This window comes from Solanum verrucosum, unplaced genomic scaffold (assembly GCF_900185275.1).
Source record: "Solanum verrucosum unplaced genomic scaffold, falcon-dt-bn FXZP01000049.1, whole genome shotgun sequence".
In the NCBI taxonomy this organism is placed as follows: Eukaryota; Viridiplantae; Streptophyta; class Magnoliopsida; order Solanales; family Solanaceae; genus Solanum; species Solanum verrucosum.
Window position 1 is genome coordinate 7,319,548 of NW_026020221.1, and position 27,833 is coordinate 7,347,380.

A 27,833-nucleotide genomic window follows, 5' to 3' on the forward strand; every position below is an offset into this window, starting at 1 on the left:
AAATTGCCCTAAACGTGTAGAAAAACCAGTTTTCATAAATCAAACCCTCTCATCCACTCCAAAAATTCTACGCTCAAGGAATTCAAGAAACGTTAAGGCCAGGGACCCAGGGTTCATCTTCCAAGATTCTCCTTCAAGTTCTTCATGAAGATGGTTCTTTCGGGTATGTAAGCTTCCATAGTGTTGGGTTTGTTCACCCACATGCCAATCATGTTAATTTCAACGTTAAATTCGTTCTAGAAAGTTGAATGTTTGATGCTCTTGATATGTGTTATTGAATTTGCTTTCGTTCTTGAATTGGGTTGAGATTGAGGAGTTCTTGAGATTATTGCGTCGATTTATAGAGTTGTTTTGAGTTAGATTCTAGTGTACATGTGCTGGGTATCTGTTGCGGCAAAATCGCACACGCATATTCGTGTTTTCAGAATAACTATCCTACTTTTACCATTCAAAATAAATTTTGTTCCAAAGTTTTGGTAACAGAATTTTTCTGCGCTTTTTATTTTATTTTTTGAGATAATTACACGTTAGTGTAGCATATAAACTTATTTTAAATAGTTTAGTTAAAATAAAATTGGTGTTCACCTATTGTTATTGAAGCTCGAAGATTCAGAATTTGAAAAATTAAATTTTCGCAAATAAGCTTTGTTTCAAGTTGATATTGTTATAAATGATTGATTACGTACTGAAGACTCTAAATCTGAATTTTTAGGTGATTTGACGTAGTTTATGAGATGTTTTTGGATGAATCTGGTGTTCAGATTTAAGGAAGAAATTGGAATCGGTTTTTGGTATAATAGTGTTTACACGTTACGTGAATTTTAGATTTTTTTAGTAGGAATAATTTTACAAACTCATATAGCTATTAGGGATAAGGGTCTGAAATATATTCGAACTTTGATCGAAATTGTTGTTACGCTACCAAACTTTGGAAAGGACATTTTACCCCCTGTACTATTTAATAGTGTATTTTAAAGACATATATGTGCCCACGTGGACATAAAAAATAAGCATAATTATAAATAGTAATGTGTCCACGTGGGCACATATATACCTTTAAAATACACTATTAAATAGTTCAGGGGGTAAAAAATACGGTATTAAATAGTCTGGGGGTAATAGGTCCTCATTAAAGTTTGGTATCGTAACAGCAATTTCGGCCAAAGTTGGGGTATTTTTCAAATCCTTATCCCGTGAATATAAAATATTTTTCAAAAGTTCTTTTTTAGTGTTTGATTGGTGAATGAAAAATATTTTCAAGAAAATATCTTTCATTTAAATATCTTTCATTTTACGCTAGAGAATAGAAAATACTTTTTAGAAAAATAATTTCTGACCTGTAAACCAATTCCAATAATCGATCTGAGATTTGAACCCGACACCCGAACAGGGACACGGACTCGATGAGAAATTCAAGATTCAACCCCAACATCCGACCCAGAAAATGATCCCGACTCTCGACTCAAGATTCAATATCGACCCCGACACCTATACCAGGACACGACTCTGACGAACAAGCCAACTTATGGAATTACACTAGCTAGAAATGTTGTTGTTCTTGTTGTAAAGTAATCCCTTTGCCATAATTTATGTGGTTCGGATGGAATTTCAAGATTCAAACTTTTAAACTTTGACGTTGAATTCAAATATTAATTTTTAAAATTTTTGAAATAAAATTTATATATTTAAAAACTACATTTAAATAATAATAATAATAACAATATAAGGGGTCGCTTGGTACAAAGATTAATGAGTTGGGATTAGTAATGAAGGACTTATTTTTATCAAGTGTTTGATTCATTGCTACCACTTCATCTTGTATTTCGATTAAAACTCTACAAAAAGCTTCTTTTCAATTTTATAAATTGTTCAAAATATAAATAATTAGACAATCACATATATATCAACAAATAATACATCCAATTAAGATCACAAACATTGTGGCGATATATTTACCTTTTCAATTAGTAAATGTTATACAACTCACATTTCGAATATTATATTGATTTGTATTGGATTTATTTAGCAACAAACAATTCTCTCTAAATAATAAAATTTGTAAGCTAGTTTATTTAAATAAATTTACTAGTACAAATACAAAACATAAAATCAAGTAAATAAACAAAATTGTTAAAATAATTAAGGATATTTTTGTCTTTACATAGATTAATTTCATTGTATTAAACCCTATGTATATCTAATACCACCAAATTGAAGATATTAGCAATACGTCCTATAATATCGAACGACCCTGTAGACCCAAATTCCTATCAAACACAATATTAAATAATACTATATATGATACATGGCCTATTTCTCCTAATCAATTCGGTCAAATGGTTAGACCAAAAAGCCCTCTCCCGGATATTCCGTTAGCATATACGCACTTTGTATGAGAAAGAAATATAATACTCCATCTATTCCTATTTACTTGTCCACTTTTTCTTTTATAATTATCTCTAATTACTCGTCAATTTTGACAAATCTAAAAAGGACAAATTTTTTTTATTATACCCTCAATTAATTACTTTGAAAAGGTAGAACCTTTTGAAAAAAATAATTTTTTAATTCATCTACTTCATAATTAATAGGTGTAAAATGGTAAACTCACTATATCAGTAATTATTTTCTTAATAGGTGTGTCAATTCAAAAGTAGACAAGTAATTAAAGACAGGAGTATAAACATAGTGATTGTTTAACGAGACACTATGTAATTCCTCCTCTACCCCAAGGTCATTTTCGCCATTTACTCACTCAAATCCAAAATAATCAAACACCTTATGTACAATCAAAGTTTGACTGAAAAGTACACAAAAAACAATGTAGAAATGACGGATGACTTTGACCAGCCGATTTGAATTTTTTTATATATAGAACTCAATGAATTAAATATTATTTTAATCTAATTTTTTTTAAAAAAAATATTGTTATTTATTGTGATTTATATAACTTTCGTCACAATTTGAGTCCGATAAATAAATTGAAACAAAAATTGTATTGAGTGTATATTCTCAAAATAAAATCTGAAGTAGATAAAATATTTGTAAATCTTACTTCTATTCACGGTAAGAATTGAGATAAAAAGATAATTTTCAATAGACAAAATATTCTTGTGTTCAAATTTATACGGTCTTTTTTTATCTCTTCGGTATGTAAACTTCATGTCATTTGAGTCAAGCTTGTTGCATAAAATTCGTTAATGCACTTTACATTTTTTGTGCGATTTGTAGGCTATTACACACTGGAAGATTCTCAATACGCATAAAATGCTCACCCGAATGACAAGTTATTACAGAGACTACTAGGATTAGGTATCAGTTGGCTCATTTAGGTTTTAAAGTTTATCGGTTATCGATTTATAGACATGCTAAACCTTTATAATACCATTAAGATATTAACTTTTCGGTTTATCAATTATTGATTGTTATTGGTTTAACCGTTAAGATTTGATTTTTTTTTATTGAAAATAACCTAAAAACAAGGTGACAAATCAAATGAACTCATACACTTAAGCTGATGGACGATAACAAGATAATTTTAAAAAAAACTAAACCGTCATTGAAATTGCTTAACCAATAATCTATTATCGACAAACTAATAAAAAAAATTCGACTCGTATTATTAATTTCAATTCGATTTTGAATAACCTTAGAAGCTACGGATTATCTTGAGGTTCTAAAAATTACACACTTTATTTTTCAAAGTAGAATTTGTATATTTTATTTAAAATTAATTTTTTTTAAAAGTTTGAATCTCGAAATTTAAATCGAAACGTAAATGGCTATGTAGGAGTATACTCTGTTTTGGTCAGATCAATTTCATTTTCAATTTTTCTTCTCCTTTGTCTCTTTTTTGTTGAACACAGAAAGGAGAGAATATATATATTTGTTATTTCTTCTCCTTCTGTATATCAATTTCTTGTTTGTTGTTCTTCGTCTTCTCTCTTTTTTTCAGAAACTTTTCGTTTCTGATTAAGAAGAGAGAGAGAGAGGAGAAGCAACAATTTTTAGGGTTTGAATAAATTGGAAGAGAAGGAAAGGAAAGAGATGAATGTGATGCGTCGCCTCAAGAGCATTGCTTCTGGACGATCTTCCGTTTCCGATCCTGTAATTTTCTCTCTCTGTTTTTCATCTCATATGCGAATTTATGGAATTTTTTGTTGTTTTTTTCTGTCTAAATATGATTTGTTTGCTTCGTTTTTTGTTGATTTGATTTGTGTAGCATGTTTTTTTCAACTTTTTATTTTATTTTAGGGCTTTTTGACTGGAGATGTTGCCTTGAATTGTTCTATATTATGCTTATTTGTACTTGATTAGCTTGTTAATGTGACCGATTGATACAGAGTTTGGTAAATCTAAAGGAAGTTGGTGTAGTTTTATCATATTAGCTCTGCAATATGATTATTGTTATTTCTTTGTGAGATTAGGTTTATTTTCGAAGTCTGCTCAAAATTATGTTTAAATGAATCATGAAATTGTTATTGTTTCTCCTGATGTGATTTAAGTGCATTGTCGTCAAACAACAATATATCCCATATAATCTCACTTTTTTTACTAATTTAATAGGGAGGGGATATTAGCCTAAAGAGACTGAAGATTGAGCAAAAAGTAGATCACAGGGTTGATATTGAAATTCAAATGGAAGAGCGATGTACTATAGCGCCAAAGGATGATGTGACTTCTACATCTGAGGGAAGTGATGCAAGTACATTGACTGTCGATACTAGGCAAGATAAATCTGGAAAGAAGGAGCTTCCAAATGAAATGAGAATTAGAGAGAAAAACTCTTATGATCATGAGGATGACTTAAAGGTAACTTCTTATTTATATAGACATCATGTTGCTTTATTGTTTATGGAGAATCTCTTTTTATGATATGATAAAATGTTATAGGATATGGAGCCTACTGTTGTTAGTGGTAATGGAACAGAAACAGGCCAGATAATTGTGACTACTCTGAGTGGTCGAAATGGACAGAAGAAACAGGTAAGTTTCATCTTCAGAATTGAACAGACTTAGATGTGATGTGGCTTGTGATTTGCTATGTATTTGGGTTTTATTCAATTAATAAATTTCATGTTGTTGTCCCAGACACTGTCTTACATGGCTGAACGTGTGGTGGGTACGGGTTCATTTGGAGTTGTATTTCAGGTAAAATTGTGTTTGATTGGGTCAGTAGGAAGGATTAGGTGTTTATTTGAAAGCATTGAAGTCGTTTGGGCGGCTCTGCTTGACGTTTGCTCATTTCTTCTCTGTTTTTTTTCCCTTAGGCAAAGTGCCTAGAAACAGGTGAATCTGTGGCCATAAAGAAGGTCTTGCAGGATAGGAGATACAAGAACAGGGAACTACAGATTATGCGCATGCTTGATCATCCTAATGCTGTTCACCTGAGACACTGTTTCTATTCTACTACTGAGAAGAATGAAGTTTACCTTAACCTTGTTCTGGAGTATGTGTCTGAAACTGTGTACCGAGTTTCAAGGCACTACAGCCGAGTGAACCATCACATGCCCATCATATATGTTCAATTGTACACATACCAGGTAAGCGTTTGGGTGATATTTTACTTTTATATGTAGGAACTTTGTGTAAATAAGATAATTTCGACACTTTTACAATATGTCATCTTGACTCTATTATGAATTATCTTGATTCTTCAGAAGTTATAACTTGATTTCTTTCTCATAATTATCATTACGCAGATATGTCGGGCTCTGAATTACATGCACAATGTAATTGGGGTATGTCACCGTGATATTAAACCTCAGAATCTTTTGGTAAGCTTGCTGGTTATGCTCCTTTGCTTCTAGGTGTTTGTAGCTCTTCTATTTCCTTGGTTATTTGAGACAATTGTTTTCCCTCTTCCTTCATTGTGATTGCTTCTGTTCTAACTATTTGTGGTATTATTGTTTTAATTATTGCTATAGGTTAATCCACACACTCATCAGTTAAAGATATGTGATTTTGGAAGTGCAAAGATGCTGGTATGTGGTGTTCTTTTGAGAACTACGTTTTCCTTGGTGTTTGCATCTACTCAGACTTTTGTCTTCTTGCCATAGGTGCCTGGGGAGCCCAATATAGCCTACATTTGTTCTAGGTATTATAGAGCGCCTGAATTGATCTTTGGGGCTACAGAGTACACAACTGCAATTGATATGTGGTCAGCTGGTTGCGTTTTCGCTGAGCTACTTTTGGGACAGGTGAGTCGACTTTGTGGTTCCTATCTTCTCACTCTTTCTGATATTAGCTGTAGAAAGTTGGTAATTTTTTCTTACAATTGCACATAGATTTGGTTTCTATGGTGCCTCTCTTTTGCTAAGGTAGATATGTAAGTGCTTGCACCTAAATGTTTCCCTACTTGTAGTTGATTCTCTTTTTTGGTGGATCATGATATTATTATGGTATTTTTTTTTTTGTTGATATACTACTTCTCTATAGAAGTTTTAGAAAATCTTTTTTTCTGAGCATCATATTTCGAGTTACTGTGGTATAAACTAGTCTGATGCTTTGAATGTTGCATTATGTGTAGCCTCTTTTCCCTGGAGAAAGTGGTGTTGATCAGCTGGTGGAGATAATCAAGGTATGCTATTATGGGACATCAGTTTTCATCCCCCATTTTTAAAGCAGTGCCAGTTGAGTTCATTACATTGCTTATGATATTGATGGATTTAATCCATGCTAGATTTTGGGGACACCAACTAGAGAGGAAATTAGGTGCATGAATCCAAATTATACAGAGTTCAAGTTTCCTCAAATCAAAGCTCACCCGTGGCACAAGGTTTGTTACAAATTATCAAGTATAGTGTTTATTTATATCTTAGTTTCTTTTGTTTGTTCTCTCGCTGAAGTTCTTTGACCCACTGTCCCTTCCAAGTGCACTCACTCATAGGCCGAGGTGCTGAATATTTTGCAGATATTTCAAAGAAAAATACCCCCTGAAGCAGTAGATCTGGCCTCAAGGTTGCTGCAGTATTCACCAACTCTCCGATGTACTGCTGTAAGTGAATGACTTAGCCTTTTCCTGCTGTTAGTATAAAGCTTGAAAGTAGCTAATGAGAAAACACACCCGAACTACTTGTGGACAATCAATAAGTTTATGAAGCCTACTGAGAGGGTGACCATATTTCACCAGTAGTATGTTAGAAACATGCTTGTAGACTCCTTTTGGGGATTTGATATGATGAGGCATTTTGAATGAGTCATAACTTTATATTCATTTTCAGTTGGAGGCATGTGCGCACCCTTTCTTTGATGATCTGAGGAAACCAAATGCTTGCTTGCCTAATGGACGACCTTTGCCACCTCTATTCAACTTCACACCTCAAGGTTGAGCTGAATTCCCTTTTTTTTTCCTTCCTAACTTTATTGTTTTAATTATTTCGCCCCGTCTGACTGTAGTAATCCTCATGCAGAACTTTCTGGTGCACGTACTGAACTGAGACAACGCCTTATTCCTGAGCACACGAGGAAGTGAATGGTGCAAATGAATTTTTTGAGAGGGGTCTATTTTCCATGTGATCAGCAGTGTTCTACAGCATCAAATGCAGCTATGTTCTAGGCCAGCTAAGGATGGTGACATGCAATGCAGAAAGAGTCATGTGCTAATATGATCAGAGTTAGAGTTCACACTATGAAATTCTTTTATTTATTAAGTTGATGTGTTAGTGTAGAATGCCCTAGGCAGTTCTAGATGAGTTCACATCTATCAATTTTTTTTGTTTACAACAAACATCTAGTTTGTGGGCATTCAGAAGATCAGTAGGTTCTTCCAAACAGGATTACTAGTTGAAATAGGTTTATTTTTGTGTATATCAATTTGATTTGATTTCTTCCACTTGCCTTTTATAGGAATGTTATGTATTCTCTAATGTCTCTTTGGAACTATATTTAAATAGTCTCAGTTACGATTCTCTGTCTGTCTAGATCTCAATATTGCATTTTCCATTTTGTGTTTGGACAAAAAAGGGGGTGTCACTAACAAGTTGCGGTGACAAAACTAGCTCATGAAAACAGGATTGGCCCAATCCTTAATTCATAAGAAATTCGGTTGATATGCAATTTAAATTGCTATAAGATAAATTTTATTAAAACATCATTTTATTTTGTTCTGATAAAGGAAAAATAATTTTATTTTGTAAATGGAAAATTGTAAAAGAACATATAGAAATTAAAACACAAAACTTAGTGAAAATTGGACGGATTAGCGTAATACTATAACAGTTAGTAGTATAGAAGTATAAACAAAACAATGTTTAAAAAACGTGGGCCTTTTTACATAATAAAGGGGGAGAGCGCCAGGAGAACTTCGAGACACCATCAGTTTGTGGCGCGAGGCCAGCAACTTGCTGCAGAGGAGATAAGAAAAGGCTCAGCAAAATGGATCTAGTAACTGAGGTCATGTCCTTGGTAAACTAAAACAACATCATGTCTTATCTAATCAAATTTCTTCAATACTTCTTCGGCATACTTTTACATCAGTTGAAACTATCCATAGTCAACCTCTCACATCTCCGCATTGGTGTTTTTGTGCAATTACTCTACACATGTCCAGATCATCTCAATCTTATTTCTCGCATCTTATCTCTATCAAGGTCACTCCTACCCTATCTCGAATATCTTCATTTCTAATCTTATCTCTCTTAATATGCCCGCACATCTATCTTCATCTTCGCAACTTTCATCTTCTTGACATGACGTTTCTTGATTGACCAACACTCCGCTTCATACAACATAGTTGGTCTTACCATCGCTTTGTATACCTTGCCTTTAAGTTTTGGTGACACATTTTACCACACATGACTCTAGATGTGAGCCTCAATTTCATCCACTTTGCATCTATACGATGTGTGACATCACCGTCAATCTCTCAATTTCATTGGATAATAAACCCAAACATACTTAAAACTTTCTCTCTACTAATAACTTGTGTACCAAAACCCCACTTCTATATCAACCTCATACATTACATCATTGAACTTAAAAAATAATAAGAACATTTTTTTTTCACAATGATAATTTAAGAATTTAGCTCTAGTGTATAGATATAATTATGGAATATTTCATATTTTTGGCAAAAAACTTATAACATATTTATATATGTAAAATAGAAATTTAAGAAAAGAAATACTAATTATTTATTACTACAAGGAAAAGAAACAGAAGCGTGTTATTTGGCGGGTTTCACTTCGCGCAGCTACAAAATAGAATAGGTGTCTGTACTCTCAAGCGCGTGTGCACCAGAAATGCGTCATTTCACTTTCCTAACCCAAATTCAATATCACCATTTTGTCTGAAAATCAACCCTACCTGAAACAAACTTCAATTTCCCGTCGTTTTCTTCACACAAATTTTCCGGCGATGTCTACGGCAACAGCCGTCAATGATAACATACCTAACACCGACGTTAGCCCAAGTGACGGTGTCGGAATTGACACGACGCCGTTTCTCACTAGCCAGAATTCCAGGAACCGACGTTCGTTCCGTCGCCCTCCGAGCCTCAGAGGAGCTGCTGGATTTCTACGGCGTGCAAGTAGCCGCCGATTGATGCGTGAGCCGTCGATGCGAGTAAGAGAAGCCGCTGCTGAGCAAATCGAGGAGCGGCAAAGTGATTGGGCTTACTCAAAACCTATAGTGATAATAGATCTTTTATGGAACTTAGCTTTTGTTATTGTATCGATTTCTGTGCTTGTACTGAGCCGAAATGAGTCTCCTTCTATGCCGTTAAGGCTTTGGATTGTTGGATATGCTTTACAGAGTGTGCTTCATATGGTTTGTGTTTTCGTTGAGTATAGACGCCGACGGTTAAGGGAGTCCTCTGAAAATTTGAGTAGTTCTGAGCAGAGAAGCGGGAGTGCTAGTTGGAATACCGGAGTTGGGAACTTGAGTTCGGAGAGTGACGGAGGGGAGTCTGGTAATTATTCGCAGGAGAGGAGTCAAAACGAGGATGAAACTAGGTATTTTATGATCTCATTCATTTAAACTATTCAAATAACTATTGTTGCATTATAAAGTAAGTTAACATTTTAAACTGCATATATACCTGTTTAAACACTGTCACATGAGATGGAATGAGAATATTATCATTGTTGGTAATTCTCGCTTTTGTGGATGCTTGGTGAACAAGAAATTGCTTGACGTTGTTTCTAGTGTTGTGTAAGTTGGCTTAGGGTTACTAATTGAACTCTGAAGCTAGTTTCTGTAGAATGGCTGAAAGAGTGGTAGCCCTAAAAATACTTATAACCAGGGGCGGAGCTACAGTGTAACATGGGATTCAGGTGAACCCATTAACGTTTACATCGACCCTATATTTGTACTAGAAACTCAAGAAACAAATACTCGTATAGTTTTTAACTAAGTTGCTCGGACTTGGGTGCGGTTGTACGATACGGATGCGGATCTAGAGGTCGGATCCTCTATGACCTAAATTTTAAGATTCGGGGATACGGATCCATGTGTGGATACGGGTGCGCGGGGATTCATCTAAAAATAAAGTTATAAAACCTAAATTATGAGATATTATTTGGAAAACTCGAGGAGAAAATAATGATCAAGAGGAGAATCTTGGAAGGAGATAAAAGGAAAGGGAGTGGCAATAGAAATTTATATATACAAGGTATTCCCTTATCTTCGAATCTGTTTTGATTACAGAAATCATTCCAAAATTTCTCCCTCGAATTTGGTCAAAGTATCCAAAATCAGCTGACCATATTGGGTACGGATCCCACACCTACATTGTATTCACATGGTTGCGGCACCGAAAGAGAAGAATCCGAGCAACTTAGGTTTTTAACATGTGAAACAACATACAAAAACAAGTATATAGTTCAGTGGTGTATTGGCGGACTGCAAAGCTTTTGTTTCCCCTAGGAGATATGTGGGTTCTAAACTTGGTACCTGTGCCTCATTTGTAGTTGTTTTCTTGCTATATATATGCTCTCTTTCTAAAAGAGAATATTCAGTACTCTCTCCTAGTAGGTCTTTTTTTTTTCTATGTGCAGTTTTTTGAAAAAAAAAAGCATTGATAATTAACCAAAAAAGCAAATTGTTGTATTGCGGTGCGGGTGCCAACGGTTGTTTATCGTTTTTAAGATATGACAACTGTTGAGTGCTATTAAAATGATAGTACTTACATTTATATAGTGTTTAAGTAGTTTGTCATATTTAGTTTGTCATTTTTTCAAAATATATTAAATATTAGTATTTGTTTTCTAGTTTGGGATTGTTATACATTAGATTGAGGTCATTGTCCTGTCTTAAAATTCAGAACCCATAAACCTAAAATTCTGGTTCGGCCTCTGCCTATAACTAAAGAATCGGAAGTTGGATGTGTACAATCTGGTTTTGGAAGGGCTTGGAATCTTTTGGGACAGCCATTTAGAGGCCACCGCGGAACTACTATAGGAAAGCCCGCCCCGGCTAGCTAACGTAGAAAGATATTTCCAGATAGCAGCTGTCTCTGTGTGAATCTTACTTCCCCTATGCAAAATAGAAGTTCGTCCAGCTGTCTTCTAGCTTCGACCAACCAGGATAATTCCTTACATAAAAGAAGGAAGTTTCAGGACTCTGACCACGTCATCATAAGAAAATACTGAAAATACTTTCCAAGCTCAGAGAATTTGGGAAGGAGCACTACAGCTAACATAACAGCCAGCTGAAAAACTGTGTATTCAGATAAAGGCATCAATTGGTTTACTCTGCACTGTCTTTTGTCAAGATAGGATGCTGAGGTTGTCATTTTACTAGAAATTAGGATAGCAAGAGTAGTGCAGAAAAATGACATCTGGATTGTGGTTTTCTGATGACTGCAGATGTCTTTCTTAGATAGCTTGCTTGTTTCTTGTATGAATGTTGCTTTATCATAGGTAATCACTGCATAAATCTGCTGCGTCAATATTGGCCTATTTGGTTGGAGAGGCACTAGAGGCTCCATTTTGAGAAACAATCTTACAGGAACCTTTCCTATTGGAATAGTGAGGCAGGGGAAGCTTTACTTCTAGAGACTTGATAATGGGAGACATGTTACCTAAACAGGAAAGTGTAGGTTCTGATCAATATCTCAGATTATAGATTATGCATAAGAGTTGATTTGGCTAATCAACTATATAGTGATATTAAATTAGCTAAGGCTATGTATTTTGGTGTGCTCAAATGAATTTAGTGCTAGTTTCTTTTCTTAATTTTGCATTGCTAAAGTGTGTGATCATATCATCTTAAGGCTTAAGGTGTTAAAGAGAGCACATTTTTATTCTTTTAACTATGTATTCAACACACCCTTCACATGTAAGCCTGATTGTTTTTCATGGTCAAGCATGTGGAAATTCTTTTTAAATAAGGAGTGGCGGTGAGACTCAAACTGAGGATCTCTGTCTGCTATGTTTGATACCATGTTAAAGTGTGTGCTCATCTAAAAGATTAACCTGTTATAAAAAACACAGTTTTATTTGTTTAATTATGTCTCGAACATACATAAACCCATTTGGTGCTACGCAACAATCCTTATCACTATACTGTAACTCAAAAGTAAACTTACTTCAAAACTTCTCGGGTGCTGAAATGGACACCCGTGTCACTGATGGTCTAGTTTTACTGGCCTATGTGAGAAATATCGTCCAGTAGGCTGCTGAACTTGGATAGTTGAACATGAATCTCAAAGTTATTCAAATTGATACCAAAACAACAACATACCCAGTGCAATCCCACAAGTGGGGATATTCAAACTGATGCCAACTGTGAAAAATGAAGGTTGTTCCCGATGCATGACTAAATGGTTGAAATGTAGTTTTTTTTTTTTAAAAAATGTTTCGAGAAGAATAAAACTGCATATTTGTGCCTAATAATGTACCACTGATTCTTGTTTTATTGTTTCAGTGTTGCCAAGCATCTGGAGTCTGCAAACACCATGTTTTCTTTCATTTGGTGGATAATTGGGTTCTACTGGGTATCTGCTGGTGGCCAGACTATGCCCCGTGATGCACCTCAACTTTACTGGTTTATCTCAAAACTAGGCTCTAGCTGTGCTTCATTTTCTTATACTTCTACTTTATGTTAATTTAAATGGTATCTTTTGCAGGCTTTGTATCACATTTCTGGCGTTTGATGTGTTTTTTGTTGTTATATGTGTTGCTGTGGCTTGTGTCATTGGAATTGCTGTTTGCTGCTGTCTCCCATGTATTATTGCAATCTTATATGCAGTGACGGATCAGGTAAATCTGTAAAACCTTTCGTCACTTCTATCAATTGTCATGATTCACATCAAATGCCATTCCTTTTGGTATGTAAGTCAAACTTGTAAATATTTGTCTTCACTTCTGTATTTCCTTTCCCGAACTGCTTTGATATGCTTTTCCTTGAGCTGAGGGTCTATCGGAAACAACCTCTCTACCTCCCAAGGTAGGGGTAAGGTTTGCTTACACACTACCCTCCCTGCTGTGGGTGCGTTGTTGTTGTAACCTTATAAATATTTGTGGTTATGGGAAGGAAAAACAACTTCGATAATAGCTTTTAGGAGATTCCTGTGTTTATAGATAATGTTAACTTGAGAATATTTAGAAACATATCAATGAATACTCTGTGTAGTGTTCATAAAAAATGGAAAACAGATTCAGCAACACACACACATTGTTTATGCTTTTGGAGCAGCTGTTCTTTTTAATATGTTGTCTGAGTTAGAGCTCCTTGTTATACATAAACAAAGAAAAAAAGGCTTTCAATGTGCACAACGTATTGATTTTTGTCAATATGGTTCAAAGAATTGTTGCAAATTGTGTAAGATAATACATTTGTTTGGGTTATTTCATACGTCCAAGTTTGTTTTAGAAACATAAAACGGAGGAAGGTAGATGTGTAATCAGCATTGCTGGGGATTTTTTTTGCGCAGCCTTGCCTTTTGTTAGACCTTTTAAGAAAAGATCTTTTATCTAGTACAATCCCATCTCTGCTTTATATTACTGAAAGGAGATATTGATGTGCATTATTTATTCTAATAAGAGTCGAAGTAATAAAAAAGTTGTATGTATTTCTTCACCCTTGTACAATAAATGCAACTGGAATTTCAGCTCTTGCCTGAATTCCCCAAAGAATTGAATTGATGTCCTGTCATTGATTCCCCGACTTGAATTTCGTTCAATCCACAAACACGTGCAATTTCATCTCCAACTGAGACCACTCGACTGATCTTATCCACTTGAGAATCTAGTTAAATGAGATTACTTAAAATAGGATGGAACCGCTGCTTTTCTTGCGTGGATCTTCTCTCTCACCTGGTAGTTCTCAATATCTCTCTCATAATTTACTTATCCCTTGAAACAGGAAGGTGCAACTAAGGAAGATGTTGAAAGATTGCCTAAGTACAAGTTTAAGAGACTAGGGAACTTTGAAAAAGAGAATGGTGATATCCAAGAATCATTTGGAGGAGTAATGGTTGAATGTGACACCGATACACCTACTGAGCATGTTCTTCCACCAGAAGATGCTGTATGTTTTATGAAACATTCGTCTTTTTCTCAGTCAGGAAGTTTTCATAAAGTATCACAAACTTTCCAAGTTTTAGAAGTTAAATTTGTTATTTACATTTGCAGGAATGTTGCATTTGCCTTTGTTCCTATGAAGATGGAATCGAGCTGCGTGAGCTCCCATGTCATCACCATTTTCACGCAGCATGCATAGACAAGTGGTTGTATATAAATGCGACCTGTCCTCTTTGCAAGTTCAACATACTCAAATATGGCAATCAAAGTGGCAGTGAAGAAGCATAAGCAAGCGCCGCCACTTATACATCCTTCACATTAAAGATCTTGATATAAGTTCTGGGATTCAATCGTCTCATCAACCGGGAAATGCTTCACCAGGTTCAGACTCAGACAGCCCAGAACTTGCTTCTGCTCTCTTATATTTTCAGTATATATGGCTGTTTACTTCTGTGTTCAATATAATATCCGTATAGATGGCAGTATTTTGCTTTTATATATAACTTCTGTTTGGTTTCTTCACGGTATGTCTTACAAGGGCATGTTGCATGAAAATAACCCAGATTTGGTTAACCCGCCCGTATTATGATTTTCTTACATATATACATAAAAAGGGTCAGATTTATTTTTAATATTGTTTATCCAACCTATATTTGATTACAGGAAATATGGATGGGTTGAGTTGTGATCCATTTTTATTTGATTCGTTTTCGACTCGCTCAAACCCAACTAACCTGCCCATTTGCCACCACTGTATGAAATCAGTTATCTTTACTGCCAGCAATATTCTGGAATTGCCTCGTTATGGAATATATCCTCTCACAATTTCTGTTTCTCCGAATTGGTATACATGCTTTCGTAGTCAATCATTTGATTACGTCCGTAGTATATGACTTTTACTTAAGGTGTAAAATGTTATTCTACTACTTTACCAAGAACGAAAATGGTGAAATTTGAAGAAAAAAAAAAGTTCTTTTGATTCTATTTTATGTCTCATCGTTATTATTACCGCCGTCGCCAGAGGTCGGTAAAAACTTGAAACTTAAAAAAATTTACTTTAAAATTTTTGGAGCATTCATTCAACGAAAAAAACCAATCATTAATATGACATAGTTTGACTTTAAAAAAATTGGTGCATCCATTTTTCAAAAAAAAAATTATACTTAGTGACTCGTCCCCCCTTCAAGAAATTTCTGGCTATGCCACTGTCCTGAATACACCTTTTACCTCACCCCGAAGTGGACCCAACTTTTGACCAAAACAACGACCCTAGACCTGGCTCCCTAGGATCCGGCTCCTGACCCCAACTCAGGACCCCAATCTGGGACCCAACTCTGACCTGAGACTTGAATCTCAACCTCGCCCCAAGACTCAACTCCCCACCTCAAATTTTGACCCATACCTTAACCATCATCTTGATCCCGACCTGACTCAGATCTGATTTTTAAAACAAAATCACATATACTGCAAACCTCTTAACCTATCTAATTGAGTATTTATTAAGTTAGCTTCATCTATGTGAGTAAAATGTGGTGAGTTAACTTCTCAACCTATGATTCTTATGTACTCACATATGATTTTTATATTCACATAGTAAAAGACTATCTAAAGTAAAGTGTGGTATCATATGCGATTCAATAGTGAACCTTCATACCAACAAATATTTACACAAAATTTGGGGAATATGTAAATATCATGGTGCTTATGTAACAAAATAAAGAAAAGTCAACCCATAGTACCCCCAAAGGTAAGTCATTCTACTAAACATTAATTTACACTGGAAACTAGTACATTCAGTAAATCATTTGCTAAGACATTATGATATAAAATCCCAACGACTATCCTGATTTACACAAGTTCAACTATGTGCCTATTGCCCAAAACATTAGATGCTTAAAGGGCATCATAAAGTTAAACCTAACAAAAAGAAAGAAAGAAAGAAAAAAAGAGATGTAACTCAAGCATCAGAAAGTGTATGCTTCCCAGCCAGTTGAGGACTTTTTACACTTCCTTTAGATAAGATTAATTCCGTAAAGCCATCACCGACAATCTGTTTATGGCACCATCAACTGAGTAAACTGATAGATGTCAAAAGGCCAGCTCCACTGTGCTAGTGCCTGGGAAATCCCAATTTCTTCATTCGATCAAACCTGAGAAAAGAGGTGGAAAAAACAAACAAACAAAAAGCAAAGCCCATAAAGAAGAGATTTAGGAGATGATGAAATGTAACAAATGCTTGTGGCTTTTTAACTATAGCTTCTAATATAGTAGGTAACAAAAGGTACATGAATCATACCACCTAAAATGGATTGGAAGATGAGGTTCAAAACCCTGGAAAAGTAGAATTATATCTAACTTGACAATTGTCTGTTAATGGAGTCTTAGTACACAAACGATCACCAGACATTTCGGCTGTTGGGAATCTTGGGAATGTAGTTTTGTCAGGATAAAATGAGCAAAAGTAGCATACTTGGTTTTTTCAACAGTTCCCCATACCTCTCAGGTATCTAGGTGTTCCTTTGAGTTCTAAAGATTATCTGTAAGACAGTGTCAATCCCTGATTGATAAGATGCTACGGAGGATTACCACTTGGAATGCAAAATTCTTATCTTATGCACGCAGGTTGCAGTTGATTAAGACTTAAGAGTGTCTTAATTAACATACAAACTTTGGTCCCAAATTTTCGTTCTGCCTGAGAAGAATATTCATCTGATCGAGACTGTCTGTAGAAGATTCCTATGGACTGGTGCTGCAAAATGTACAAAGAAGGCTTTGGTGACCTTGGATAAACTATGATTGCCCAAATCAGCTGGAGAATTAAATATTACTGATATACTGGTTTGGAACAAAGCTGCCATCTTGAAGCATTATTGAAATCTATGCAAGAAGAAAGATAAACTTGGATACAATGCGTACACAACTTATGGAAAAGGAAAGCAATCTGGAAGGTGACTATTAAGCGAGCATCATGGATAATGCCAGGAAATCACCATGGAGGGTACTGGGTTATCTAATTAATACCTACAGAACTTAGGGAAACACTCCATAAGGAAGATTTATAACAAGCTGAGAATGGAGGAAAATGGTTAGCAAAAATCAAGGTGGCCTTTTATCCTATATTTGGCAATACAAGGAAGGCTATACACAAGAGACAAGCTGATTAACGGGATACGGGTAGACAGGTAGTAACTCAACATCTCCATTAGGAGAAAATGAAGATGAAGATATACACATTTGTTCTTTAAATGCTCAACTTCATCTATCATCTGTCAGAAGATACTCAGCTGGCAAGGTATAAGCAGAACTGCTATTGGGTGGACAGAGAAGCTGCACTGGGTAAGAACACATGCTTATGGTAGAAATCACACAAACTGAAGTATAGAAAATGGCACAAACTGGAAGCCTATACTACATTTGGCAAGGGAGGAACCAAAAGGTACTCCAGAACAAGAGAAGATCTGATGTAGTTATGGTCAAAATGATAATCCGGGATGTACACTGCTGAGGTAGGTGGAAGCCAAGATTAGCCAAGCAACTGCAGAAAATGAATTTCTATCCACAAGGCAGATGTAGGTAGCCTAAGTGTGGTGCAAAGAGTTCCCTCTAATAAAATTTCATATTACCAGAAAAAAAAAACAGAAGCAGTTCCCCTTACTCATATATAGTGCCCATACTGAAACCCACACACTTCGCGAAAAGCCAAAAGACAACATTCCAGAAGCAAAATTCCAAAAAACATACAAATGAAGCCATTGATGTCTTTTTGGTAATAATAGTAAATCCTCTCTTTTATGCATGCAAATTGGTAAAGAAGCAAAAATGAAGAAGTTGCTGTCTGTCATGTAATAGTATATCATCTCCCTTTCTCTAAATTTTAGACTTACCCCTCCACTGACATACAAGTCTCTAACTAGAATAGACCTAATGTTAGTGAACGACAGCAACTAAGCCACAATCTCAACTAGTTGTTATCGCTTTTATTAGTTATTTTCTCAATAATGTTCGGTTCTTAAGTAACTCTGCATTGATTACAAGTGCAAAGGCTACCTCGTCCCTTGTTACACCTTCAGTCATAGTAGTGTCGCACCTACAAACCGGTGCATTTGCAACTCTTATGTAGGACCATAATTCGTCATTTGAAGCAGATGAAGTATTTTTTTATCAAAAACATCTAAGAAAATGAAAAGACAAAGTTGCCCGATTTGGCCTGGCCAGTCGGGATCATCCTAGTTTTTCACATTTTTTCTATATAATTCTGAACATATGGGGGACTCAGAGAGAGAAAGAGAGAGAGAGAGAGAGAGGGTACAAACCCTTCATGAAAGGGGCAATTCCTCATACTTCATTCATCCACAATGCTCCAAACCATCCTAAAATCACAAACAAGATTAGGCATGAGCTAAAAGCATAAATTACTGATATAATTAGGTTTACAAGTTGTTTAAGAGATGAGAACTAGCAGCTTGTTGCTGACACCGTACCAGAATATCGAAAAGGCTAGAAGTATCACAAGGTATCCAAGCTTATACAACCGAACCTTCTTATCCCATGGAAGCTGATTGAAAATCTCAGTTACATCTACCAAGTGGCAGCGATCAGTATAGCTGATGAAGGGTTAACATCAGTTGTCAGATTATATATTGAGATGTCAGGGCTAAGTAACACAGTAAAAAGGGACTGACAACTGCTGATTTACCAGAAAAATAAGCAGTTTAGTTGTAGGAGACTAGGAGGAGTCTTTTTTTTAGATTCAAATTTAGTTAGATACTATTAGTTGAGATATTTTAGGTTTTTGAATTTTAAAATATGCAGATTTTTTGTTTTAAGTTGGCTATTTAAAGGTTTATGCTTAATATTGAGAAACATTTTGTCATTCTTCAAATCATTTTTGTTGCACCTTCTTTTTAAAAAACAGCAGTGGTATCAAGAAACTCATTAGTCTTACGGGATCTGTGAGTTCATCTATAGAACCATTTTTTAATATCATTTTTAACAACATACGCAATGTAATCCCACAAGTGAAGTTTGGGGAAGGTGACTGTATGCTCTACAAATTTCAAATCATTTTTAACCAATACCAAATTTTAACCTATTCTTCCAACATGGCAAGCAACACTCTCTCTTTGAATCTCACACAAATTTTCATTGTGAAACTACAAAATTTGATTAGTGAAATTGAAATCATATCTTGAAATCCATGATTCATGGTATATTGTGATGGAAGAAAAATCCTTACAATAACTTTGTATATCTTATAATTGTCCAGATTAAATCACTTCCAAAAGAGCTTTCAGACCCGACAAGGTTACTGAATGCACAAAACCAAAATGAGAGAAAAGAAAGAAGAAGAAAGAGTCATGTTACAAAAGTGTACAAATTCAGAGAAGCTCAAAACAATCCTCAAGCACAAACAATAGAAGTAGAAATTGAGGAACAACTTGTCTAAATTGCAGCAAATGAAGCAGAGGAGTGTTGAAAATTGCTTTTGTTACTGCCAAATTACCAGAAAAATAAGTAGTTTAGTTGTAGGAGGAGGCTTTGTTTAAATTCAAATTTAGTTAGATAAGACTAGTTGAGATATTTTAGGTTTTTGAATTTTAAAATATGCAGAACTTCTGTTTTAAGTTGGCTATTTAAAGCCCTATGCTTAATATTGGGAGACATTTTTAATCCTTTCTTCAAACCATTTTTGTTGCACCATCTTTTAAAAAACCAACACATTGCAAAGTCTTTTAACATGTTTCACTTAAAGATAATTAGATGAAAAGTCTTACACTTTGATGTTATAATATAAGTATGGCAGACATATCAGAAACATCAACCAATGCCCTGTCACAAGATGTAGGAAGCACAATGCTCCTTGAAGAGCAAATTCTGGCACCACTACTCTGTTAATCCGAGATGCTGAATCATAAGGGTTGACATAATCATATTCAAGATCTGCCAAGCACATGAGCTGCAATAAATAATTGCAATTGTAATGTTCTCCAAGCCCAGATATTATGAATATAAGACAAGGAAGAAAAGAGAGAAGAAGTGCTTAAACAAAACCACTATGTAAACAATGCAATCTAAATACAACATGGTACATGCTGCATAGTAAGTTAGTAACTTTTTCTAGTACATTCAACATTCGACATGCTTGTTCATCTTAAAAAGGACTAGAAAAGATAACAAATAATACCAGGTCATCAGGGATGAAATGGTAAATCAAAGTGATATTTGTCTATTGAAACAAATGAGTTCACCTCATGTTACTCTCTATTCAAATCATTTTCAGGAGTAACAGTAACAGAGTCCTTAATCTAGATAGAAATTGGTTCATCCTAGTGAATTAACAGAAATCACTTCAAAGGATCTTTGGAAGCTATGTAAGTAAAGATCCATGATACTTGAAAATATAATAAAGCCAAAGTCTTGCTTCGTTGCAAATCATTCCCTCAATTCCAAATCAGTTGGAGTTGCTATATGAATTGGTTGGGCCATTGCGTTTAATTAAGAAAAATCAGCTAAATAATTCTCACGCTGATGGACAGTCTACTACAACCCTCTTCTTTAATTGTGGCTTGGGACCAGCTATTCCACGCGAAACTCACATAGACAAAGTTCTATTGCTAATGTGAACTAAAAACTATAGATGTGAAACAGTTCATGTCTTAATGCCTAGTTCCTTCAATATCAAACCAATTTACGTCTTTCGCAGATTAGTCCAATATCATCAAGCTTACTCACTCCCTTCAACAACATTGAAATCTATCATTATAGCCATTTAGTATACTTCTTTCGAAGAAAATTATACTTTCATTTGTTCATGCTATATCAATACATCACGGAAATTCCCACCCTCACATTTCCCCTTTCACAAAGCCTCGATTCTTCATTTTCCCAATTTTCATTGCACAACACCCATTACAAAAATAAATAAAAAATACTTGATAACAGAACAACAGAAATTCTTGACAAACCATAACCCACGAAAAAGGAAGCCCTATTACAACCTCAAAAGAACTTATATGGATCAATTAAGGCTGGGGCAGAAGCAGGTTTGGAGTGTCAAGTATAGCTGTTTCATTTAGAAAATGCGGTTCAGGAGACTATATGTGTACCTGTTAGGAACAACCGATCAAGCGCTTACCATCATGCCAAAAACTACCGCTGATAGCAAACACACAACTTTATTTCTTAACTAAATCCACCAAGTAAACGTCATGTTCGATCATGACTTCAACCCGGGCCACCCAGCCCCTCATGGGCCCTACCATAGGCAGTATGTTGGCATTACCAACAGGAGCAATTCGGCATAAATTGATGCAGACACCTCAGAATTTGGTAATCTCGACTCCATTAACAACTACTTATGAATCATTTTTCAATTTACACCCGTTATCTCAAGTTTTAGATCGAACTAATCCATTCACACAAATAGTTCACAGGAGAAAATTAAGTTATTTGTTCCCTCCAGATAGGGCACACTACTAGTTTTCGGATATGACACATCCATCCTAGTCACTATGGACATATTTTGCCCAATTGACACATCTAAGCCCAGTAATTTCAATAGGGTGTTCAAATTAGTGCATAATATTTCACTAAATTTGTAATAAAAATAGTAAATATGAACACATAACTAGATCAATAAAAAATTGAACCAATAAAGCTTAAATTCTGGAAACAGCTAAAAAATTGAGAGTTATACCTGGTATAGGATAGTACCAAGAACAGCTACGAGAAGGAAGAAGGAGAATAGCCATGAGAGTAGATCGCCCATGGCACTTTCTTCTTCTTCCTTCTCTTGTTCGTTTTTTTTTTTTTTTTTGCCCTTTTTTTTTCTGGCGGCAGATTTGTGCCTTTGTGCTTCCTATACACAAGCTCGGCAAAATAGAAGTTGCGAACTTTACTCTTTTGTTAGAACATTGACCATTTCTTCTCCCACCTTATTTTCATCAATTCTGTCTTTGTAAAATTTTTAAAAAATATATTTTAAAAGTGAAAACAAAAGATATTTTTTGTGACTGCCGTGAATATAAATTGGAGTTATTTTTTAATTTTTTGTGAGTAATTTTGAGTGGAAAAAGTGAAAATATTTTTTTTTATTGTTTTCAAATTCTTGAAATATTTGAAATTCAACCTCTAGTTGATTTTTAAATTTTTATGATAAACATTTCCATGTGTTCGATATTTTGATGCTTTCCATGAAAAAAAAATTCCAGAAAAACTGAGTGAATTTTGTAATTTATTTGTTATGTCTCATACCTGAGTTGAAAAAAATAATTCTAAAAATATTTGTATACTCCCTCCGGTCACTTTTATATATTACATTTGGATTTGGTACATCCATTAAGAAAATAATAATTGATATGCCTATTTTACAACACTATCCCTACTAATTACATATTAGTATTAGGTTTTAAATATGTCATTTAACTTGGCTTCAGTTGGATCTATATATGTCCTTCAACTTTGGGTGTGCACAAGTAGACTCTCAAACTTGTACAAAATTGAACTAGTGAACATGCGTCCTATGTGGCAATTTGCATCCTACATGGGGTCGTATGTGTAATATACCACGTAGAAAGTGTGTGTCTACTTGTTTAATTTTATACAAGTTGAAGTGTCTACTTGTGCACACTCAAAAAATTGGAGGTTGAAGGACATAGATGTCAACTGAAGTCAAATTAAAATGCACATTTTTGTATTTTACCTTCTTTTTTTAGACCGCATTAAAAAGAATGCATCTTTCCTTCTTTTGGCAACTCTTTAACTCCATCTTTCTACATGACATGTTTTAGACCACATTATCAAAGAACATTTTGGTACGTTACATATATTTAATTAGTTGACCATAAGATTCAACAGTGACAAACAAATTAAACGAAAGAAGTATAATTTTTCAACGAAGAGACCCAAGGGATGTCAATTATATTAGACAAGGGTTTCTCTGCCATAGAGTACAAACTAGAGTAAACCCTTCTGTTTGCAGCATTCAATTGCACCATCAAACATTTCTTCAAGTCCATACTTGTATTTGAATCCAGTGTCCAAAAGTTTCTTTGATGAAAGTTTAGGATGCTTAATCCCTCCAATCTCCCTCAATGAACTACAAACATGTATACATGATAAGTTAAATAACCTTCTTTTTTTCCTTTTAATGTCAAAAGAACAAATAGCAAAAGGAGCTAATGGGAACTCACTCAACGTTAGGTATTCGATATTCAGGATACCTAGCTGAGAGTAAGTTAAATAGCTCATCTGGTGTAACTTCAACAGCAGAGCAAATGTACCTTCCCTTTGCTTTACTATTCTCTAGAAGGAGTATGTGTGCATTGGCAACGTCATCTACATGCACGAATGGGGTAAGCGAGGGATACTTCATGCAGTTTTCCTGATTACCTGCGTAATTCAGGAGACGAAACAAAAAGAAATGCTTAATTTAGAGCAAGTTCACCACGACATTTGGAATATAACTATCTTAAGGAAAAGAACGAGTTAGATGAAATTAGAAGCTGGAAACGTCATGCCAAGATCGAAAAAGAAAATGCTGAGTCCAACAAACTAGAGTTGGATATAGAGAAAACTGATAAAAGACCTTCTGAATATGTTACAACATGATCACATGAACCAAATCTTTAAGTTTAAGGGATCAGGACGTAAAGCAATCAAATCATCTATGAAGAAGCGTGTGATGATGCCTGTAGAGGAAGAAAGCTGTGTACACAAACAATACGCGCTTATGTCAGAGAAGAAAATAAAACAATGACACTGCTTCCAGCAAATGTATTGCGAAATGTAAATACAACAACAAACATATGTATAACATTAACTTACAGGGATTGAAGAGCAGAAGGGGCATACCGTAAATCATTGCCATGGCTGGTCGTAATGGCTCTGGGAACTGAGGACTCAAGAAGGGACCATGTATCCAACTAGGTATAACGGTTACCAAATCTAATCCGTGCTTCTCAGCAAACACAAGAGCAGCCTTTTCGGTTAAAGTCTTGCTAATCACATAAGAAGCTGCAGATATAGGCTTTAAGGTTTTCATGATATGGATGTCAGACCACGAACTCTCGTCTACTGTGTCTAAACCTTTATCATTAAACACAACCGCCGTTCTGCTGGAAGTGTAAACAACTCGTTTTACTGTTTTTGAATTGAGGCATTCCTGTAAAATGCCTAATGTTCCATCAACTGTTTTTCTTATCTTTTCCTCTTCAATTTCTTGGTCCCCGTAATTCATTGGATGAGCAACGTGAAATACTCCAACACATCCTTCAATAGCTACACTAAAGCTTTCCGGTTTGTCCATGTCAGCATTAAAAATCCGTAGCCTTTGGGATGCTTCAGGCAGGTTAGTGAGGTAGCTAACATCTGTTTTGTGATCTAAAAAATTCATTCAAAGTTTTTTCTTCAGAGATTACACACTAAATGACTAACAGCTAGAAAGGCAATTCATGTAAAACACGTAGAGATTAAACTACTCATTGGAATTCTAAAGATATGGCACACGGGTCTAACTCAACCCCAAAAACTAGCTCATGAAAAGAGGATTACCTAAATTCATTTAAGCAGACCGTCAATCTATTCTCCAACCAATGTGGAACTCTAACCCACTCTAATGCCCAGACCCAAATTAGAGTGTGGACCGAGAACCCAAACATGGAATATTGGACATGACTTTCATACCAGGTAAAGAAATGAATCTTTGCCTCTTTGGGTCTAACTCAACTCCAAAAGCTAACTCGTGACTGAAGGATTTCTCAAATTCATATACCTTAAAAGAGAATGAATAGAATCAGTGGGAAATATTAACCTTGAGTGGACCTTATAGTAGCATTTACTGAGTATCCATGTTGAAGAAGCTTCATGATCAACCATGATGCTAGATATCCTGTTCCACCAGTTACACAAACCATACCTTTGCTGTCATCCATTTCCATCTCTCTTTCGCAGTTATTCCGTCCTCTTAGTCTCGTCTCTATCAGCTATCTATTCATCAAATGAACCGTCCTTCATTCCCCTTTCATCATAAGGCATGGTCTGACTCTGACTCTAAGTAGAATTTCCTGTATTTAGGTCGCTACTTCGCAGAATTTTGTAAACTATGCAACATTTTTCAAAGTTATCGGAAAAAATAAAGCATTAATTCTCAATCCGTCATTTAGTGGAAAACATCAAAGTTAGTTGAAAACAACAATGTTCAATCCCAAACTAGTTGACACAAAATATTGAAAGGGAAATACAACTACAGTATAACTTTTCGTTCACATGGCTCAGTTGTATGAATGCATTGCAGCAACCAAATTCATCTTTCAGTTATCAAGAAAACAATACGATTTTATGACTTGTGTTTTTGGTTAATAGAGTTTGTCCGGTCCTGGTCATTGCAACCCCCTTCGTGAGGAGGCACCCCTTCTCCCGAAGTTACAGGGCTATTTTTCTGTATCAGGGGTCAAGTTTCAACCTCAAAACTAAATGCTCTTCCACCCAAGGGCATGGCCTAGTGATAATGAAACAGTTATAGACCTCGGTCCAAATCCTCGAGACAAAAAAAAACTAGATATTTTTTTTATAAGGTTAATGAGGCTGGAAGAACTGAACCAGGTTAAAAACACTAGATTATTTCTTCTCATCTAGCTAATTTTTAGTACGCAGAGTTACCCATTTTTCATAATGGTGGGAGTAAAGAAGCGGATGAACAACGAAGCTATAAGTAATGCAACCGTGAAACTATTTCCAGTGGCGGATAGGTGAGTAATGCGTAAGAACCTGCCCTTGGCACTAGTGAGGCGATAGCTTATCAAGGCGATGATTTGTAGCTGATCCGAGAGAATGATCAGCCAAAATGAGTTTTGAATTTGCTATAGAACACATGACCTGTCTTTCTTTTTTCAAGAACGCTTTAATTTCAAATTTCTACCTGACATGTTTAAACCCACATTTTACATATTTTTGGCTTTAAGACCAAAAGAATCAAAAATATTTTATACTTTTTAAACTTTGTCAAGTCAAAACCACGTAAATAAATTGAAACAAAAAGAGTAATATATAGTGAATTTCCTAATATAAAGTGCACGCAAGCTATCCCGATACTATACTCCACTACATTTATCAAAACAACCACCAAAGAGAAAAAAGATGCATGTCTATTATTGACGATAAAATTACAAGCAAAATATATATTCCCTCTATTCCAATTGACTCATTTTTCCTGTTAGTCCCTTCCAAAAAATAATACATTTTTTATATTTAGTAAAAATTTAACTTTTAAACATCCATTCAGATAACCATTCACGGCTTACTTTAGTCCACAAATTTCAAAATTATTTATTTTTAAAATTATATGTCAAATCAAACTACATTATATAAATTGAAACGGAAAAAAAAGGGGATGTTAGAAAACCTGGAAATGTGGGATGGACAAGCACCGACGTTCAAGAGCAGAGCAAATCAATTTTATCAATTATTGGAAACAGCCATAAAAAGATATATAAATATTTGCCTTTTGTCTTTTTTAGCACTAGTCATTTTAGTGACTTTATAAAAGGGATAATTACGCTACATAACTCTTGGGCAAATTTAATTATTTTGAGACATCTTATAAAACTTATGGAGATGTTTTTTTTAATTTTTTTTTTTTTTAAAAAAGAACTTTTTTAATTTTGAAGAAGAATAGAAGAAGATGAAGAGCAAATTAGTAGTGTGGAGTGTAAATTTTTATTAAATATAGACAAAAAAGAGATTGGAGTCTAGTTGCATGTTGATTACGTGTGAGAATGTGAATTTGCATGTGTTGGTTGAGTGACATGATTTCATAGCTAATTGGAATTTAATTTTTGGGCGATATTATCAACAAAACTCAATTTTGTTTTACATAATTCGATGTATGGTTATAAATTATTTCAGAAAAAACAATATATTTTCTATAATATATATATATATATATATATATATATATATATATAATATTGATACAGTATTTATACAATATCAATATACATTTTTTTTATATTTATGTACTAAAATAAGTCGTGAATGGTTATCCAAACTGCATTTTTTCTGAGGATATATTTCTCACTAGGTAAATAAAACCTTACTTACAAAAAAAAATATACATTTTTACACTATTTATTGTAATAGCCTCTCTACCTTTCTATCGAGATATCTTGTCTTTTCTTGATGCAAATTAGTATTATTTTCTCTCATCTCAGTTTTAATTTGATTGTGATTTGTGACAAAGATAACTAATTAATGTCATTTCTATAATTTTTTACATGAGTTTTAAGAAGGAATTTTGTGTTTTGTGACAAAGATAACTAATGAATGTCATTTCTATAATTTTTTACATGAGTTTTAAGAAGGAATTCGAAC

At 34.7% G+C, this 27,833-nt stretch overlaps 4 protein-coding genes across 6 annotated transcripts; 2 read left to right on the forward strand and 2 right to left on the reverse strand.

Annotated features, from left to right (window-relative positions):
• The first annotated feature begins 3,905 nt into the window (after positions 1-3,905).
• On the forward strand, positions 3,906-7,854 carry LOC125831564 (shaggy-related protein kinase epsilon-like). The gene is made up of 13 exons (XM_049510722.1): positions 3,906-4,107; positions 4,567-4,812; positions 4,894-4,986; positions 5,092-5,151; positions 5,271-5,543; positions 5,703-5,777; positions 5,928-5,984; positions 6,060-6,200; positions 6,530-6,580; positions 6,683-6,778; positions 6,914-6,997; positions 7,224-7,326; positions 7,413-7,854. The coding sequence occupies exons 1-13, from the start codon at positions 4,048-4,050 to the stop codon at positions 7,472-7,474; spliced, it is 1,401 nt and encodes a 466-aa protein (XP_049366679.1). The 5' UTR covers positions 3,906-4,047; the 3' UTR covers positions 7,475-7,854.
• A 1,400-nt stretch (positions 7,855-9,254) lies between these two features.
• LOC125831566 (E3 ubiquitin-protein ligase At1g63170-like) lies at positions 9,255-15,093 on the forward strand. The gene is made up of 5 exons (XM_049510724.1): positions 9,255-9,953; positions 12,868-12,987; positions 13,070-13,202; positions 14,308-14,472; positions 14,577-15,093. The coding sequence occupies exons 1-5, from the start codon at positions 9,358-9,360 to the stop codon at positions 14,751-14,753; spliced, it is 1,191 nt and encodes a 396-aa protein (XP_049366681.1). The 5' UTR covers positions 9,255-9,357; the 3' UTR covers positions 14,754-15,093.
• A 1,157-nt stretch (positions 15,094-16,250) lies between these two features.
• LOC125831573 (protein cornichon homolog 4-like) lies at positions 16,251-22,372 on the reverse strand. 3 transcript variants are annotated; one of them, XM_049510732.1, is made up of 5 exons: positions 22,162-22,372; positions 20,240-20,421; positions 18,947-19,069; positions 18,779-18,835; positions 16,251-16,615 (listed from the first exon to the last, which is right to left on the reverse strand). In XM_049510732.1, the coding sequence occupies exons 1-4, from the start codon at positions 22,231-22,233 to the stop codon at positions 18,808-18,810; spliced, it is 405 nt and encodes a 134-aa protein (XP_049366689.1). In that variant the 5' UTR covers positions 22,234-22,372; the 3' UTR covers positions 16,251-16,615; positions 18,779-18,807. The 3 variants fall into 3 exon arrangements, with proteins under 3 accessions (XP_049366689.1, XP_049366690.1, XP_049366691.1); XM_049510733.1 differs by having other exon boundaries at positions 16,251-16,582; positions 22,162-22,296; XM_049510734.1 differs by lacking the exon at positions 16,251-16,615 and adding an exon at positions 17,064-17,214 and having other exon boundaries at positions 22,162-22,296.
• A 1,014-nt stretch (positions 22,373-23,386) lies between these two features.
• On the reverse strand, positions 23,387-26,885 carry LOC125831570 (vestitone reductase). Its single transcript, XM_049510728.1, has 5 exons — positions 26,866-26,885; positions 25,276-25,440; positions 24,318-24,845; positions 23,657-23,855; positions 23,387-23,562 (listed from the first exon to the last, which is right to left on the reverse strand). The coding sequence occupies exons 2-5, from the start codon at positions 25,400-25,402 to the stop codon at positions 23,421-23,423; spliced, it is 996 nt and encodes a 331-aa protein (XP_049366685.1). The 5' UTR covers positions 25,403-25,440; positions 26,866-26,885; the 3' UTR covers positions 23,387-23,420.
• Between the last annotated feature and the right edge of the window lie 948 nt (positions 26,886-27,833).